The sequence below is a fragment of the Artibeus jamaicensis genome, unplaced genomic scaffold (assembly GCF_021234435.1).
Source record: "Artibeus jamaicensis isolate MK-2021 breed Jamaican fruit bat unplaced genomic scaffold, CSHL_Jam_final contig_729, whole genome shotgun sequence".
NCBI lineage: Eukaryota > Metazoa > Chordata > Mammalia > Chiroptera > Phyllostomidae > Artibeus > Artibeus jamaicensis.
This window is the reverse complement of record NW_026521939.1, coordinates 7,951,717-7,964,539: the sequence shown is the minus strand read 5'-3', so window position 1 is coordinate 7,964,539 and position 12,823 is coordinate 7,951,717. Positions and strand designations below refer to the sequence as shown.

General features: G+C 40.9%; 1 protein-coding gene across 2 annotated transcripts in view; it reads right to left on the bottom strand.

Annotated features, from left to right (window-relative positions):
- GRIN2A (glutamate ionotropic receptor NMDA type subunit 2A) overlaps positions 1-12,823 on the bottom strand; it is a 362,545-nt gene that overhangs the window by 30,904 nt on the left and 318,818 nt on the right. For both annotated transcript variants that reach the window (XM_037134583.2, XM_037134584.2), the window contains exon 10: positions 1,115-1,302. In XM_037134583.2, coding sequence (XP_036990478.2) covers positions 1,115-1,302 — 188 coding nt within the window. The remainder of the gene's footprint in view (positions 1-1,114; positions 1,303-12,823) is intronic.

Genomic DNA, 12,823 nt, shown 5'->3' with positions numbered 1-12,823 from the left:
TTTTCAGTGTTAACCTGCCAGCTCTACAGGCTTTGTTTTTCCTACCCCAGGGCTGTCAATTCAGAGCAAAATCAACCTGCCATCTCGGGCAGAATAGGACTCTAAAAAACGATGTCGTGGCACAGGCTCTGGTGAGATCACCCATGAGGAGATAGAGAAGGACAGACTGAAGAAAATGATGCTGGAGATAGAGTTGACCCAATTCTCTGTAGTTTCATGAATGTCATAATCCCATTAGACTATAATCCCCACTATGGTGGAAACTGTTGTTTTTTTTTGCATGATATTAAGTCAAGGAGTAGACTATACTGAAAAATCCATGAAATTTCTGCTCCCTATTCCCTTTCTATAACTTGCACTTCTTTCATTTCTTCATGGGATAATAATAGGAGCTATTCCGTTAGTACAATAGAGCTCCACATTTTATTCGCTCATGATATGTCCAGGAAAGAGTCCTTGACCCAAAATGTGCCAAGAATTCTTCGTCTGGAATTTGGAATTTAGAATAGAGAGACTAGAGATGGGGACTTACTGTAAACTGGTTATGTAATGTCACCACTCTAGAGCAGAGTTTCACAGCTCCAGTATGATTAACATCAGATAATTCTGTATTTTGAGATGTGGAGGATGGTTATCCTGGGCTTGGTAAGATGCTTGCCAGCATCCCTCATCCTTGGCTTCTACCCTCTAGATGCAATTAACAAACATACAATAAAAAACGTCTCCAGGCATACCAAGTGCCCTGTTGAGCACAAAATCCTTCCTGCTCTTGAGAATTACTGCTGCAGAGAGAGAACCTATGAATTCATGCCATTGTGGCTCCAGGACTACCCTGGTTGCTATTTTTCCTTTAAATCTATTTGCTCAATGCTTTACAAATTCACTGAGATGGACACTTCTGCATCCTTAAAATAAATTCCTTTAAAAAATGAGGCTATCTATAACTGGCTCCATGATAAGAAACCCAAAGAACCATGGTATCATGTGATTGGTGCTCAATAAATAATTTTAGTGTTCCAGTTCATCACACAAAGATATATTGGGAAGTCAATGAAAAAACAGAAAATGTAAGGGTCTCAAGAACCCCAAAGCAGGGGGTCGCCCAAGGTCTTACCATCACCCACAAACTGGAGCAGGGCCAGATCTATCTGCCTCTTCCAAGGGGAGCCCTTCTGGAGAGCAATTCCATAACCAGTGGTGGCAAAGATGTACCCACTCCCGATGGTCACCAGCTTGCAGCCTTCATCCCGCCCAGCCTTGTAATTCAAGACTGCTGCATCATAGATGAAAGCATCCAGTTTCCTGCAATGACAAGAAACCAAGGAGTCACAGGAATGGTGGGGTACCATTTTGGAGGCCAATTCCCAAAGCCCGATACTGCATCACACACTTCTTTTCATGCTGGAGATGGTGACTTATGTCCAGTCCATCCTCTCGTCATAAAGGGATCTATTTTTAATGAGGAGATAAAAGCCAGAACCTTTTCTCTCCAAGTTACAAGAGGCAGCTAAATAAAGACATGAGAATCCTTATGCCCAAGTGAGTAAACAGTTGAGTTTGCTGGTTTGTGAAGTGTTGCCTTTAGCACTCCCAACAGTGGAGAACAGTGGCCTATTTAGAATGGTTGCATCAGAACAAAGTGAACTATTAAGGGGCAGGAAGATTTGGTGGTAGCAGGTAGGAAGGGGAGAGGGACTAAATAAAAACAAGGTTTCTTCTTCCCAAGAGAAACATGCTTACTGTGTATTTATATTATAAAAATGATTACATAATAGTTTCTAGAAACCTAAATAATATAGAAAATGACAAAAATATAATTAAAATTAAAATTGCCCATAATTCTGTAATTCAGAGGCAACCTCTGTTAAAGTATTGGTGAATAACCTTCCAAATTTATGCATGTGCACATACACAGAGTCACAAACATATTCACACATCTTTTAAAACAGGGAGTGGTAACTTTCCTGCAAAGGTAAGATAATACATAGTTTAGGTTTTGTGGGCTATATGGTCTTTGCTGCAACTACTCAACTCTCCTGTTGTAACATGTTATGGCCTGAATAGTGTCCCCCTCCCCAAAACTCATATGTTGAAGTCCTAACCCTCAGCACCTCATAATATGATCCTATTTAAAGATAGGGTCATTGCAGGTGTTATTAAGATGAGGTCGTGCTGGAGTAGGGTGGGTACCATAAGGACAGGTGTCCTTATGAAAAGGGAAATCTGACCACAGGAGAATGCTGTGTGAGGGTTGGAGTGATGCTGCCACAAGTCTAGGAACCACCAGAGGCCAGGGGAGAGGCTGGAACAGACCCCTCCGTAGTGCCTGCAGAGGGAGCATCGGCCTGTCAACAGCTAGGTCTCAGACTCCAAGGCTCCAGGACTATGAGACAAATAATCCTGTTGTTTAACCCTCTCAGTTTATGGTACATCTTATGGCAGCCCTAGGACCTAACACACAGCATGGAAGCAGCCATAGATAAAACATAAATGAATGAACTCAGCTCTGTTCTAGTAAAAGGCTATTTACAACAGATTGGCCCATGGGCCATTGGTTGCCAGCATTTGTTTTAACCCCCCAAGTAGGATTATACTATACAAACTATTTCACAAATTGCTTTTCTTTCTCATTTCACACCACACATAGTGAACACGTTTTGTACCAATATACATAGTACTTTTTCAGATACATTTATTTTTATTGAAGTATAACTTATATATAATAAAGCATTAGATAAAATTTGACATATGTACATATCCTTAGAAATCACCATGCAGATCAAGGTATAGAACGTTTTCATCATCCTAGAAGTTCTGTATGGCCCTCTCAGTCAGCACCCCGCAAAAGACAAGCACCATGTAATCCCCTCAATGGCATCCCTGTGCCTCATTCATAACCTAGATCTCTTTGAGCAAGTGTGAATATTGTTTCCAATTTTTAAAGTTATTTAACAAGGCTGGAATTATCACTCTTGAACATGGGGATGAATACTCAATTCTGAAGTAGGTAGGAAAGTGAAATTGGAGATCACTCAACTTCCTGGCACTTTCTCAACTTTACTTCCTTTCTTTCTTTAACAGAAAAATGTAAAACAATGAAGCATAGAAAAATTAAAGTGGCAGGGAGTGGATGTAAACGCTGCAGCCTTTCAGAGACAGCTGCTGAGGACTCCCTAAGGGAGCAGAACTGTTTGGAAGGTTTACAGCTGCGTTCTAAGTTTTAACTTTTTGTTTCTATAATGGTTAGAGATGGGGCAAGACTACAAGGTAGTCTCAGCAATAGAAAGATCCTGAAGCTTTTGTCCAAGGCTGTAGGATTGGTTTATACTCTGAGAGTGTTCAAAGGGGATCAGATCATCCAAGCAGAAGAGAAAGAAAACTGGGCATTGTCAATGGTGATGGCCAACCAGCAGTGACAAACCAAAAGGAAACAGCCTTTCTGCAGAGCAGGCAATACTGAGACCTGTGGACATAAGGGATGGGGAGTTTTGAGAGATCAGTTTTTGTGTGATGGTTGTAGAGGGCATGACTGGAGCAGTGGACCAGCAGGTAGAAGGGAGCTGAGTCCTAGTCCAGATTCAGATCATGGTGTGTCCTCAGGAAAGTCACTTCCTTCTTTTGTATGGTTGGTGGCCCTGCTGAGAAACTCACCAAGCGTTGGCACCTTATAATGCTGCAAGCTGATAGTCACCTTCTGCCACTCTTCATAGGGAAATTGAGGCCCTGGATAACACGTGTTTTCTGAAGACTTCAGGCCATGGACGACATCTGTCCTCTTGATTGAAGTGGGGTGTTTTGCAACATCCCTACTTCACATATCAAAGTTACCACAAAGACCTGGAGAACCTAGGTTTTTTTAAGACTTTCTAAGCCTCCCCAACTCTCTTCTCTCAATTCCTCAAAAAATAAACATAAATACACACATATGTGTGCACAGGTACATTGAAATGTTAAGACCATATGTTGGTATTCATGGGGTGAAGCTTTTCCCATGTTGCTAACTCTCCACATGCTGATGCATTTCTGGGATGGCAGTCTAAAACTGCATCTGGCAGCCACAGAGATGTGCCCAACAGCAGTTTAAATCATTAAGCACAGATATCAGAAATCATTGCCATATTTCATGGTGAATCTTTTTTTCAATAGAAAGAAAAATATTCTCATTGTTAAAAAATTAAAAATTGCTGATATCCTTATGAGTGGGCTTTGTGGCCAAAATGTGTGATCAAGTAGTGGATGATATCTGACCTTTGAGGGATGCTGGGAATAAAGGGAGGTTATGTAAGTAAAATGTGTGCAGTGACAGGCACATAACAAATGTTCAGGACACACGGAAGCATCCAGTCAAATCCAGAGTTCACAGCAAAGGGGCTCACGGCTCTTTTGCATTCTGTGTGACAAATCCAGTCCTAAATATTTTATATCTGTTATTTCATGTCAATTATTCCTTCTAACTATGAGTAGATTTACATACTACTGCCATCCCCATTGTGAGATGAGGACCTAAGTCACAGAGAGGTGAAGCAACTCTACACAACCTCCCGGCTTAGAAGTGTCAGAACAGCATTTGGACTTCACACAGTCTGATACCAAAGGCCACAGAATAACCACTGCCACCATGTGATCCATAAGACTTGTAAAATAAACTAAGACAGCTCTATTACTTATGAAATTTGGACTGGGGGTTACAGCTATAAATCAAGCTCAATGATATGAAAAAGAAAGCAAGGATAAGACCAGAATAAAGTTTTAAAAGATTTTAGTGGGTTGTTCATGTGTCCCTTTTCCAGAAGATACATAGTTGTGTCAAGTCTGGAGTTACCCCACAGAAAACATCTCTGGCCATTCATTCAGGAGATGTTTAGATGTAGATGGCCATAGCTTCTTGTTAAAGCTAAAAGTAAGGAAGAAGAAAAGACCATCTGAAAATAAAGCCCAATTTAGACCAAAAGCACTTGGGGGATTGGAGCTGTGATTGCTGGAGACAGAGGGATATATTAGGCTGCCACATGGTAATTGGAAGCTTTGGGTTTGCAATATCACAGAGATGAAAGGCTGACACTGGGGGAAAGAGGCCCTCAGAACTTAGAGCAGTCAGCTGGGTGCATGAGGGCTCACAGGTAAGGAACCCAGTATGATTCTCTGCTCCGTATTTTCTTCTGCTTTTCAAGAGGAAATCATCTTTGTTCCTACCTTCCCAGCTCCTGCTGAGGTTGCATGGCTGTCACTGGCTAAGTGCTTCTCCTAGTGGACAGAGAAGGCTCAAAGATCAGGATCAGAGACCTGTGATGGGGATAGAGCCCCTACCCAGCCCAATTCTACTCCCTACAGAGGGCTGATTGTTTCTCCAAACCTTTGCAACAAATGAAACAATACCTGCGTTCCCCAATGTGAGGGCTGAAACAGAACTAGAGCCTGAAATGAATGCTGTGTAGGTTTCATGACATACCCATCGCCTTGCCTGGCATCACTGAGGCTGTGTGGTGCTGTCACCTCTCCCTGTTGCTGGCAGTCCTCAAGGAAAGCAAATGATTAAAAGTGACAGTAATTCAGAATGAAAGGGGGAATAAGATGACCTTTCAGCAAATCTGCAACAAAGGAAGACTGTCACATGTACCCCATGCTACTTTAACCTAGCATCTTCCTGCCTGATTTTTTAACAGCTTTGCAGAGTAGCTACAGCTTGCTGGAGTGTGTAGATCTGATTCTGTTACTTCAGTCAGTCTTTCTTGTACCTGCATGATGGCCTGAAAGTTCACTTTAGCCCCAAGACTACTTGTGGGCAAATCTGATTCCCCCAACATAAAGGAAGACCATGGTCCTTTGAGAATGGGAACTTGTATTGTCAAGTAGCTTGATACTTCCTAATCAAAAGTTTCTGATTTTAGCTCTTCATCTCCTTATACATGTTTTCAGATGCTCTCTGGGGGTCTCAGCATATTTAAAGCCTAATTATATAGTTAAAGTTAATTATTCATTCATTAACATTCAAGAAGCCTTTTACGAGACATTGACTTGTTCTGATGGATTAATGAAACCTGTGTGTGTGTGCATGTTGGAGGTCTAAAGTGTTACTGAAAATTAAACATCTCTTTGATGATAACTGAATGTCATTTTTTTAGGTCACATCAAAGCCTTTCTAGGTAGAGAAATACATCACCCAGCAATTTAGGCCAGTCAGCATGTTTAGATGGCCACTATGGAACAGTGGGTGGGGTTCAGTGTTGGCTCTGTGAATGAGGCCTAGTTCTGAGACCTCTTGGAGTTTCAACTTGCTTATCTCTTGTTCATCTGTAAGATGGCGAAATAGTAGCTCTCACAGGGCTGGCTGTTGGACAGATGAAAATGGAAATGAAGGTATTCTGTAAATTGTAGATTTAGGTGCAAATCCAGGAGATCACTGAGGCCTTCAATGAAGATTAGTGGGGACTTCATTGGGCAGAGAAGAAGCAATGGTGATGTAGACCATTATCAAGCACCCAGACACAGGGTTATTTGAGGGTGAAGGGCTTTGGTTGGCCCAAGAAGTGGTACCACTGAGGCATGACGACTTTTGCAAGTGCCGGCTTAGGCAAGAGACATTCAAATGCACAGAAACTAAAACTGCAATCGGCACAGGATAGTCTAAAACTGGCTTTAGGAAGGAGCTTAGAATCACATTTTGACTCTAAGTTTATGAATACAAAGTTTAATGAATTTTCAATAAGGAGGCATTTTTCCGAGCAAAATCCATTAAGCTAATTTAATTCCTAGATTGATGTCTTACATAGCATAGTTAAATTGTTTCCATTTTCTTTTGGAAACTATTTTCACTGCAATCAATTCCTTAGTGTTTAAATTATAAGGCTTTGATTCATTGATTGGCATTTGAACCATAACAAATTCTACTGATTTATAACTTCCGCTCTTTTGACTTTTCTTTTGTGATTATTATTTCCATCAAGTCCTATGCTCCTGGGTCAAAACTGTGCAGAGATCCAAAATTGGCCAAGAAGATTTGAGTCATCTATGGATTTTTAGTCAATAACAAATTTCATCCTATGTGCTTTTAGCTGTTGTGAGTTTAATTTGTGTTAATTATTTCTACCAGTAACAGTCACTGTGAATTGGGTAAAAAAAAGACTAATGGCTAATATTTATTTTTTAATGGAAAAATCCTGAGCAATTTTGTAAGACAGAGAGAGAGAGATGTAGACGCAGAGAGAGGAAACAAGGGAAGGAGAGAGAGAGGGAGGGAATGATATAGATGGAGGCAGGCACTGAGTAAAACAGAAAGACAGTGAACTACAGCAATGTGCCTTTGGGTGTCCCTGCAGAGCTTCCCAAATCCAAAGGCAAGTCTGCAGATGAGATGTGGGGTCAAAGGAACAAGATATGGGATGGATGGTGGGAAAAATCTGTATACTCTTCTAAGCCCATGTGACTAGAAAGAAAACAATCTCCCCACATGGTTGTACACCAGTTGAAGGAATTTGCTATACATTTGTTATAAATTTGCTATTAATTTTCTTGGTGAATTTTAAAGCATTATGCAAATGCTACTATTTCCTCACACTACAATTCATGTTCTGCCATAGGAAAAATATTGATCCCTTCTGTAATATAAGTATTTTATAGAGTTCCTTACAATATACTCTTCAAGGGTGTGGAATAAGAGCTGACAATTTCCAAGGTGCGTAGTATATAATAAAAAAATGCTCAAAACTATTTTCTCTGTGCAGACTTTTCTTAAATGTTTACTATGCTCTTTGCCTGCATATTGCATTTAACCCATATGATGGACTCCTACATGGAGGAACCAAAATTGGCATCATTTTATAAAAAGGAAAACTTGGCTTTAAGAGGTTAATTAACTTGTCCAAGGTCCTACAGCTGGACATTAGCAGAGAGGAAATTTGAATCCAGGATCCTTAGCTCTTAAGTTTCCCATTGTCCTGGTAGTGATAAATGATGCTGCTGAACCTGTCACACACCAGGACTACAGGACAGGGAATCTCACAGGCCAGAACACATGAAAATGAAAGTGATGTTGGGTGAATATGGTAAATATTCAAAGTCATGAAAGGCAAGGACCTACATTCAAGATTACTCTATCCAGAGAAGCTATCATTTAGAATGGAAGGACAGATAAAGTGGTTCCCAGATAAGGTCAAATTAAAGGAGATCATCATCATGAAGCCCTTATTATAGGAAATAGTAAAGGGATTTATATAAGAAAAAAATAAAAATATGAACAGTAAAATGACAACAAACTCACAACTATCAACAACCGAACCTTAAAAAAGAAATAAAAGCAAAACAAACTAAGCAAACAACTAGAACAGGACCAGATTCACAGAAATAGAGACCGAATGGAGGGCTATCGATGGGGAGGAAGAGGGGGGATAATGGGGGGAATGGTACAGAGAATAGGAAGCATAAATGGTAGGTACAAAATAGACAGGGGATATGGTATAGGAAATGGAGAAGCCAAAGAACTTGTATGTATGACCCATGGACATGAACTAAGGTAGAGGAATGATAGTGGGGGCTGGTACAGGATGGAAGGGAATAAAGGGGAGAAAAATGGAACAACTATATAATGGCATAATGAATAAAATATATTAAAATAAATAAATAAAAATAAGATGATGGAAAAAGAATCAATGTTTGATAAAACCTCTATTATGTGTCAGATATAGTGCCAGGTACTTTTCCTAAGTCAAGTCTCTTCTCAAAGGAGTTCCAGAAGGCTGGATCAGAGAGGTTATTTAATTTGCCAAAGGTCACACAGTAATATCAGAACCAGTGTAGGAATCCAGGCATTTATCTCTAAAAAGTTCATGTTCTGCACCACAAAGCCACTCAGAAAATAATCAATCAATCATTTTGGCTAAGACTAAAGTTTTCAAGACAGTGTGAATACTTGGACTCAGAAAATCTACTTTTTGTGATTATTCCTGCAGAACTACTCATGAAAGTGCACAGAGGACTCATCAAGATTTTTAACACAATCACCTGACTAACATCCCCCAGAGGGAAATGGTTAAATAGATTGTGATGCATGCATACCATGGAATTGTTCCAGCAGCCGAAGAAAATGAAGAAAAAAACACCTACAGATATGGAAGGCTCTTTAAAACACATGATTGATTGAAAACCAAACTGTGACATACTGCATAATTTAACAGCATCCCACAGAATAAAATTTTATAATTATGTGTAGACATATAAATATATGCAAATGCCTATCAAAGGTGTAGTAGAAATATGAAATCAAACAAGAGAGCAGTGCTTACCTGCTGGTGGGATGGTCTGAGATTGGAACACGGTCACGAAGATGCCTATATATTTGTATTTTTTATTTTTTATAAGGAGAATATATTTTTAATGAGAAGCAATGTAGCACTGTGGTTAAAGGCACAGATGCTAGAGCCAGTTCAAATCCCAGCTCTGAGGCTGACCAGCACTTGCTCAGACAAGTGCCTTAACCTCTCTGCATGGCAGTTTCTCAGTGTATACAATGGAGCTGTTGGGTGTCCCAACCTCAGAGGGCCACTGTGAAAATTAAGTGAGGAATTACAGATAAAGTGCTTGTAACAGTGCCTGGCACAGAGTGAGGTCCGCCAAACAACTGCGATTAAGAGGCTGGGAAGGAGAAGGCACAGAAATCCAGCCAGCACAATTATCACATCCCTTAATGGTGGAGGTTCATGCACGAGAGCCCATGTTGCACACCTGTGCACTGAGCATCAGGTGGACATGGTGTCACTCCCAGAAGCACCCATTCAGTAGAGCAGCGAGTGCTGAGGGCTCACCCTGCACCCATACACCAGAGGAGAGCTCACTCTGTCTGTGCTGAGGTAGGACACCTGTCAGAAGATGGTGTTGGTTTGTGCTTTTAATATAGAATTTGTTTTCGGGGTTGAGTGAAGGAGAAAACCTTACTGTAACCCAGGTGACTGTTGTGGGTTGAGGTGTCCCCTGAACACCCTGGCACATGACCTTATTTAGAAATCGGGTCTTTGAATTTTTAACAGTTAAGGATCTCAAAACGAAATCCTTGGAAGGGCCCTAAATCCAACGACTTAGAAGAAGAATCTTTCATAGGAAGAGGAGACACTCAGGGGAGAAGGCCATATGGAAAGGAAGGCAGAGACTGGAATGATGCAGCCACAAGCCTAGGCATGCCTGGAGCCCACAGAGACCCTGGAAGTCGAGCCAGGCAAGGAGGGATCCTCCCCTGGAGACTTCAGAGGGAGCTTGGCCTTGCAGCACCTTCAGTTTGGACTTGCGGTGTCCAAAACTGCAAGAAAGTAAATTTCTATTGCTTTAAACCCCCAAGTTTTTTTTGTAACTTGTCATGGAAGCCACAGGAAACTACTTCAGGCTGGTAACCTGATGGGGTGGTACCTGAGTTTCTATCACTCCTCCACCTGCATTTCTCTCAATGGAAGGAGACAGGAGTTGCTAGCGTAGGAGCAGGTTTTCAGTGTTGGCCCCCACACTTACCAGGGGCTGTAAAGAGTGTCTTCCAACATGTGCAGAGGCCTCCATGGTCTGAGCTATCCCAACCCCAGGAAACCTCACTTCTCACTCTGCTGCTAGATCAAGACATTGGAAGAGGTATGCAGGCCGATGCTTTAACACTTCCACCATTTTAGCACCAGGTCAGTGGGAACCTGTTTATAATTTTCATAGTGGAGAAAGCAAGCACAGTACTGAGGTTTTCTGAATCTGAGCTGCTGGTGGGCAAAAGCATCCACTTCCCTGGCTCTAGTTCCATCACTTCATAAGGAAGGGGTCCGGCCCCTCCTGGGACTCAGCACAAGCAGAGTGAGCACATCAGGGTAGAAAGAGAGGTCAGAGTGAGTTTGAATGATGGCTTTGCCACCGGCTTATCCTTCAGACGCCTTGCTCCCATTCCCTGATTCTCAGTTTCCTCTTCTGCAAATGGGAAGAACACCTATTTGGCAAATTGAGTCAGGATGAAATGAGATCATAGATTTGAAGCCCTCCGAAATGTCAGCCATCAAAGAAGAGGCCATCCCTAAGGAGATGGAATCTCCAAGGAGCTCCTTCTCCCTCAGTCTCACCAGGAGGAACTTCCTGACCAGGTGTATCCCACTATAAGGAATACATCCTTCTTTTGGCTTATTTTCTTCTGTGAGTTCGCTTCCTTTCTCCATCTCAGTGGAAGAAGAAATATTGCCTCTTTTTAAAGCAGTTTAAGGCTTTCAAAGAAAAAAGAGACATTTTAAAGTATGAACAAAATTGGCAGGCAATTAGAAACAGGCTAACTGTATAATGTTATGGGAATATTCATACTTATTATTTTATGATACGACTCCAAGCATGGGATCTGGGGCAAGTGTGACCTCAGACAAGCTATTGAATCTCTCTCTGCCTATTTTCTCCATTGTAAATGGGCATCATGACAGTCATTGTCTCATAGGGTTGTTACGCAGTTTAAAAAGATAGTGCAGGCAGCGCATTTAGAACAAACAGTACCTGGCACATATGTAAGCTCCCAATAAATGTCATCTGTTAGTTAGAAACACCACATCTTGTTTAGCCCTAGCCAGGTTGCTCCGTTGGTTGGAGCACTGTTCAGTGCACCAAAAGGTGAGAGAACATACCAGGGTTGCAGGTTTGATCCCTGGTTGGAGGGAGTATAGGAGGTGGCCAATAGTTCTCTCTCTCTCTCCACCCCATCTCTCTCCCATCAAGAAATACCTCACTCAGTTCCCGTAACAACTGAGGTAGCTTATTCAAATTGCAATAGAATAAGGCTTAAACATATGGATAAAGCAATTAGAGTTCAGTGAAATCAAGGTAGAATGGTAGCAAAGGCCTTAGGTAAAGTCTGGAAGCAGATATTCAGGATGTAAGCTCTTCACAGTTGCTAACAGAGGATCATAAATTAAGCTCTGAATTATGTAGCAGCCAAAGCAAAAGGAAAACTGCAAGTGGTTTCAGGAATTGTGTTGTTCACAAGATAAAAGCATGCCTTTATAGTGAAGAAAAACAATGCTGTGCACAGCACAGAAGTCTGAGAAATGATGTAGGATGACATTCTCAGCAAATTGGTCTGCAAGAATGGTATCAGCAAGCTTGCAAAAAATGACTGTTTCTTGCAGGGCCCTCCAACGCCAGTCAAGGTATGATGAAAATGCAAAGCAGTAAAGTTAATTAAAATTCCTGTAGCTCAACCTAGCAATTAAATGTGAAAACTGTCCAACAAAATGGTATAGATTTAACTGAGAAAAGTAAAACATAGACTTACATGCAAACTGATTCAATGTATGTAAACATGTGGACAAACCCAAAGGAAATGTAGTAAGAAATGAAGCATTATGTTTAGAAGAAACACTTTCCTAATTATTAGAAGTAATACTTCTGTTACAGAAAATTTGTTAAATACCATATGGAAAGATATGAAGAAGACCACAATCCTAATCATCCAGCAAGACCTCTGAGAACATTTTGATGTATTTGATTTTAGTCTCCTTTCTTTCCCTCTCTCTTACCTTCTCACTCCATCTTTGAGTTTACAGAATTAGGATCTCACTTCATCTAATTTTCCCCTGATTTTTTTCTATATTTAACGCTTTATGGGTGGCCTTGAAATTCTGTTACTATAGTTTTAATAGGTTTTAACAAGAAATAATTCCAAGTACAAAAGAAAACCTGATGTCTGTGCTTTCCTGAGCTTTTATGATGGAAAAAATTCCTAAGTTTATGACGTGGTAGCAATTATTTTTGAGCTTTATTTGCAGTGTGGGGGTGGATCCCAGAAACCAGGTCATTGTCGATCTGATTTTCTCTGGAGAAGATGTTATTC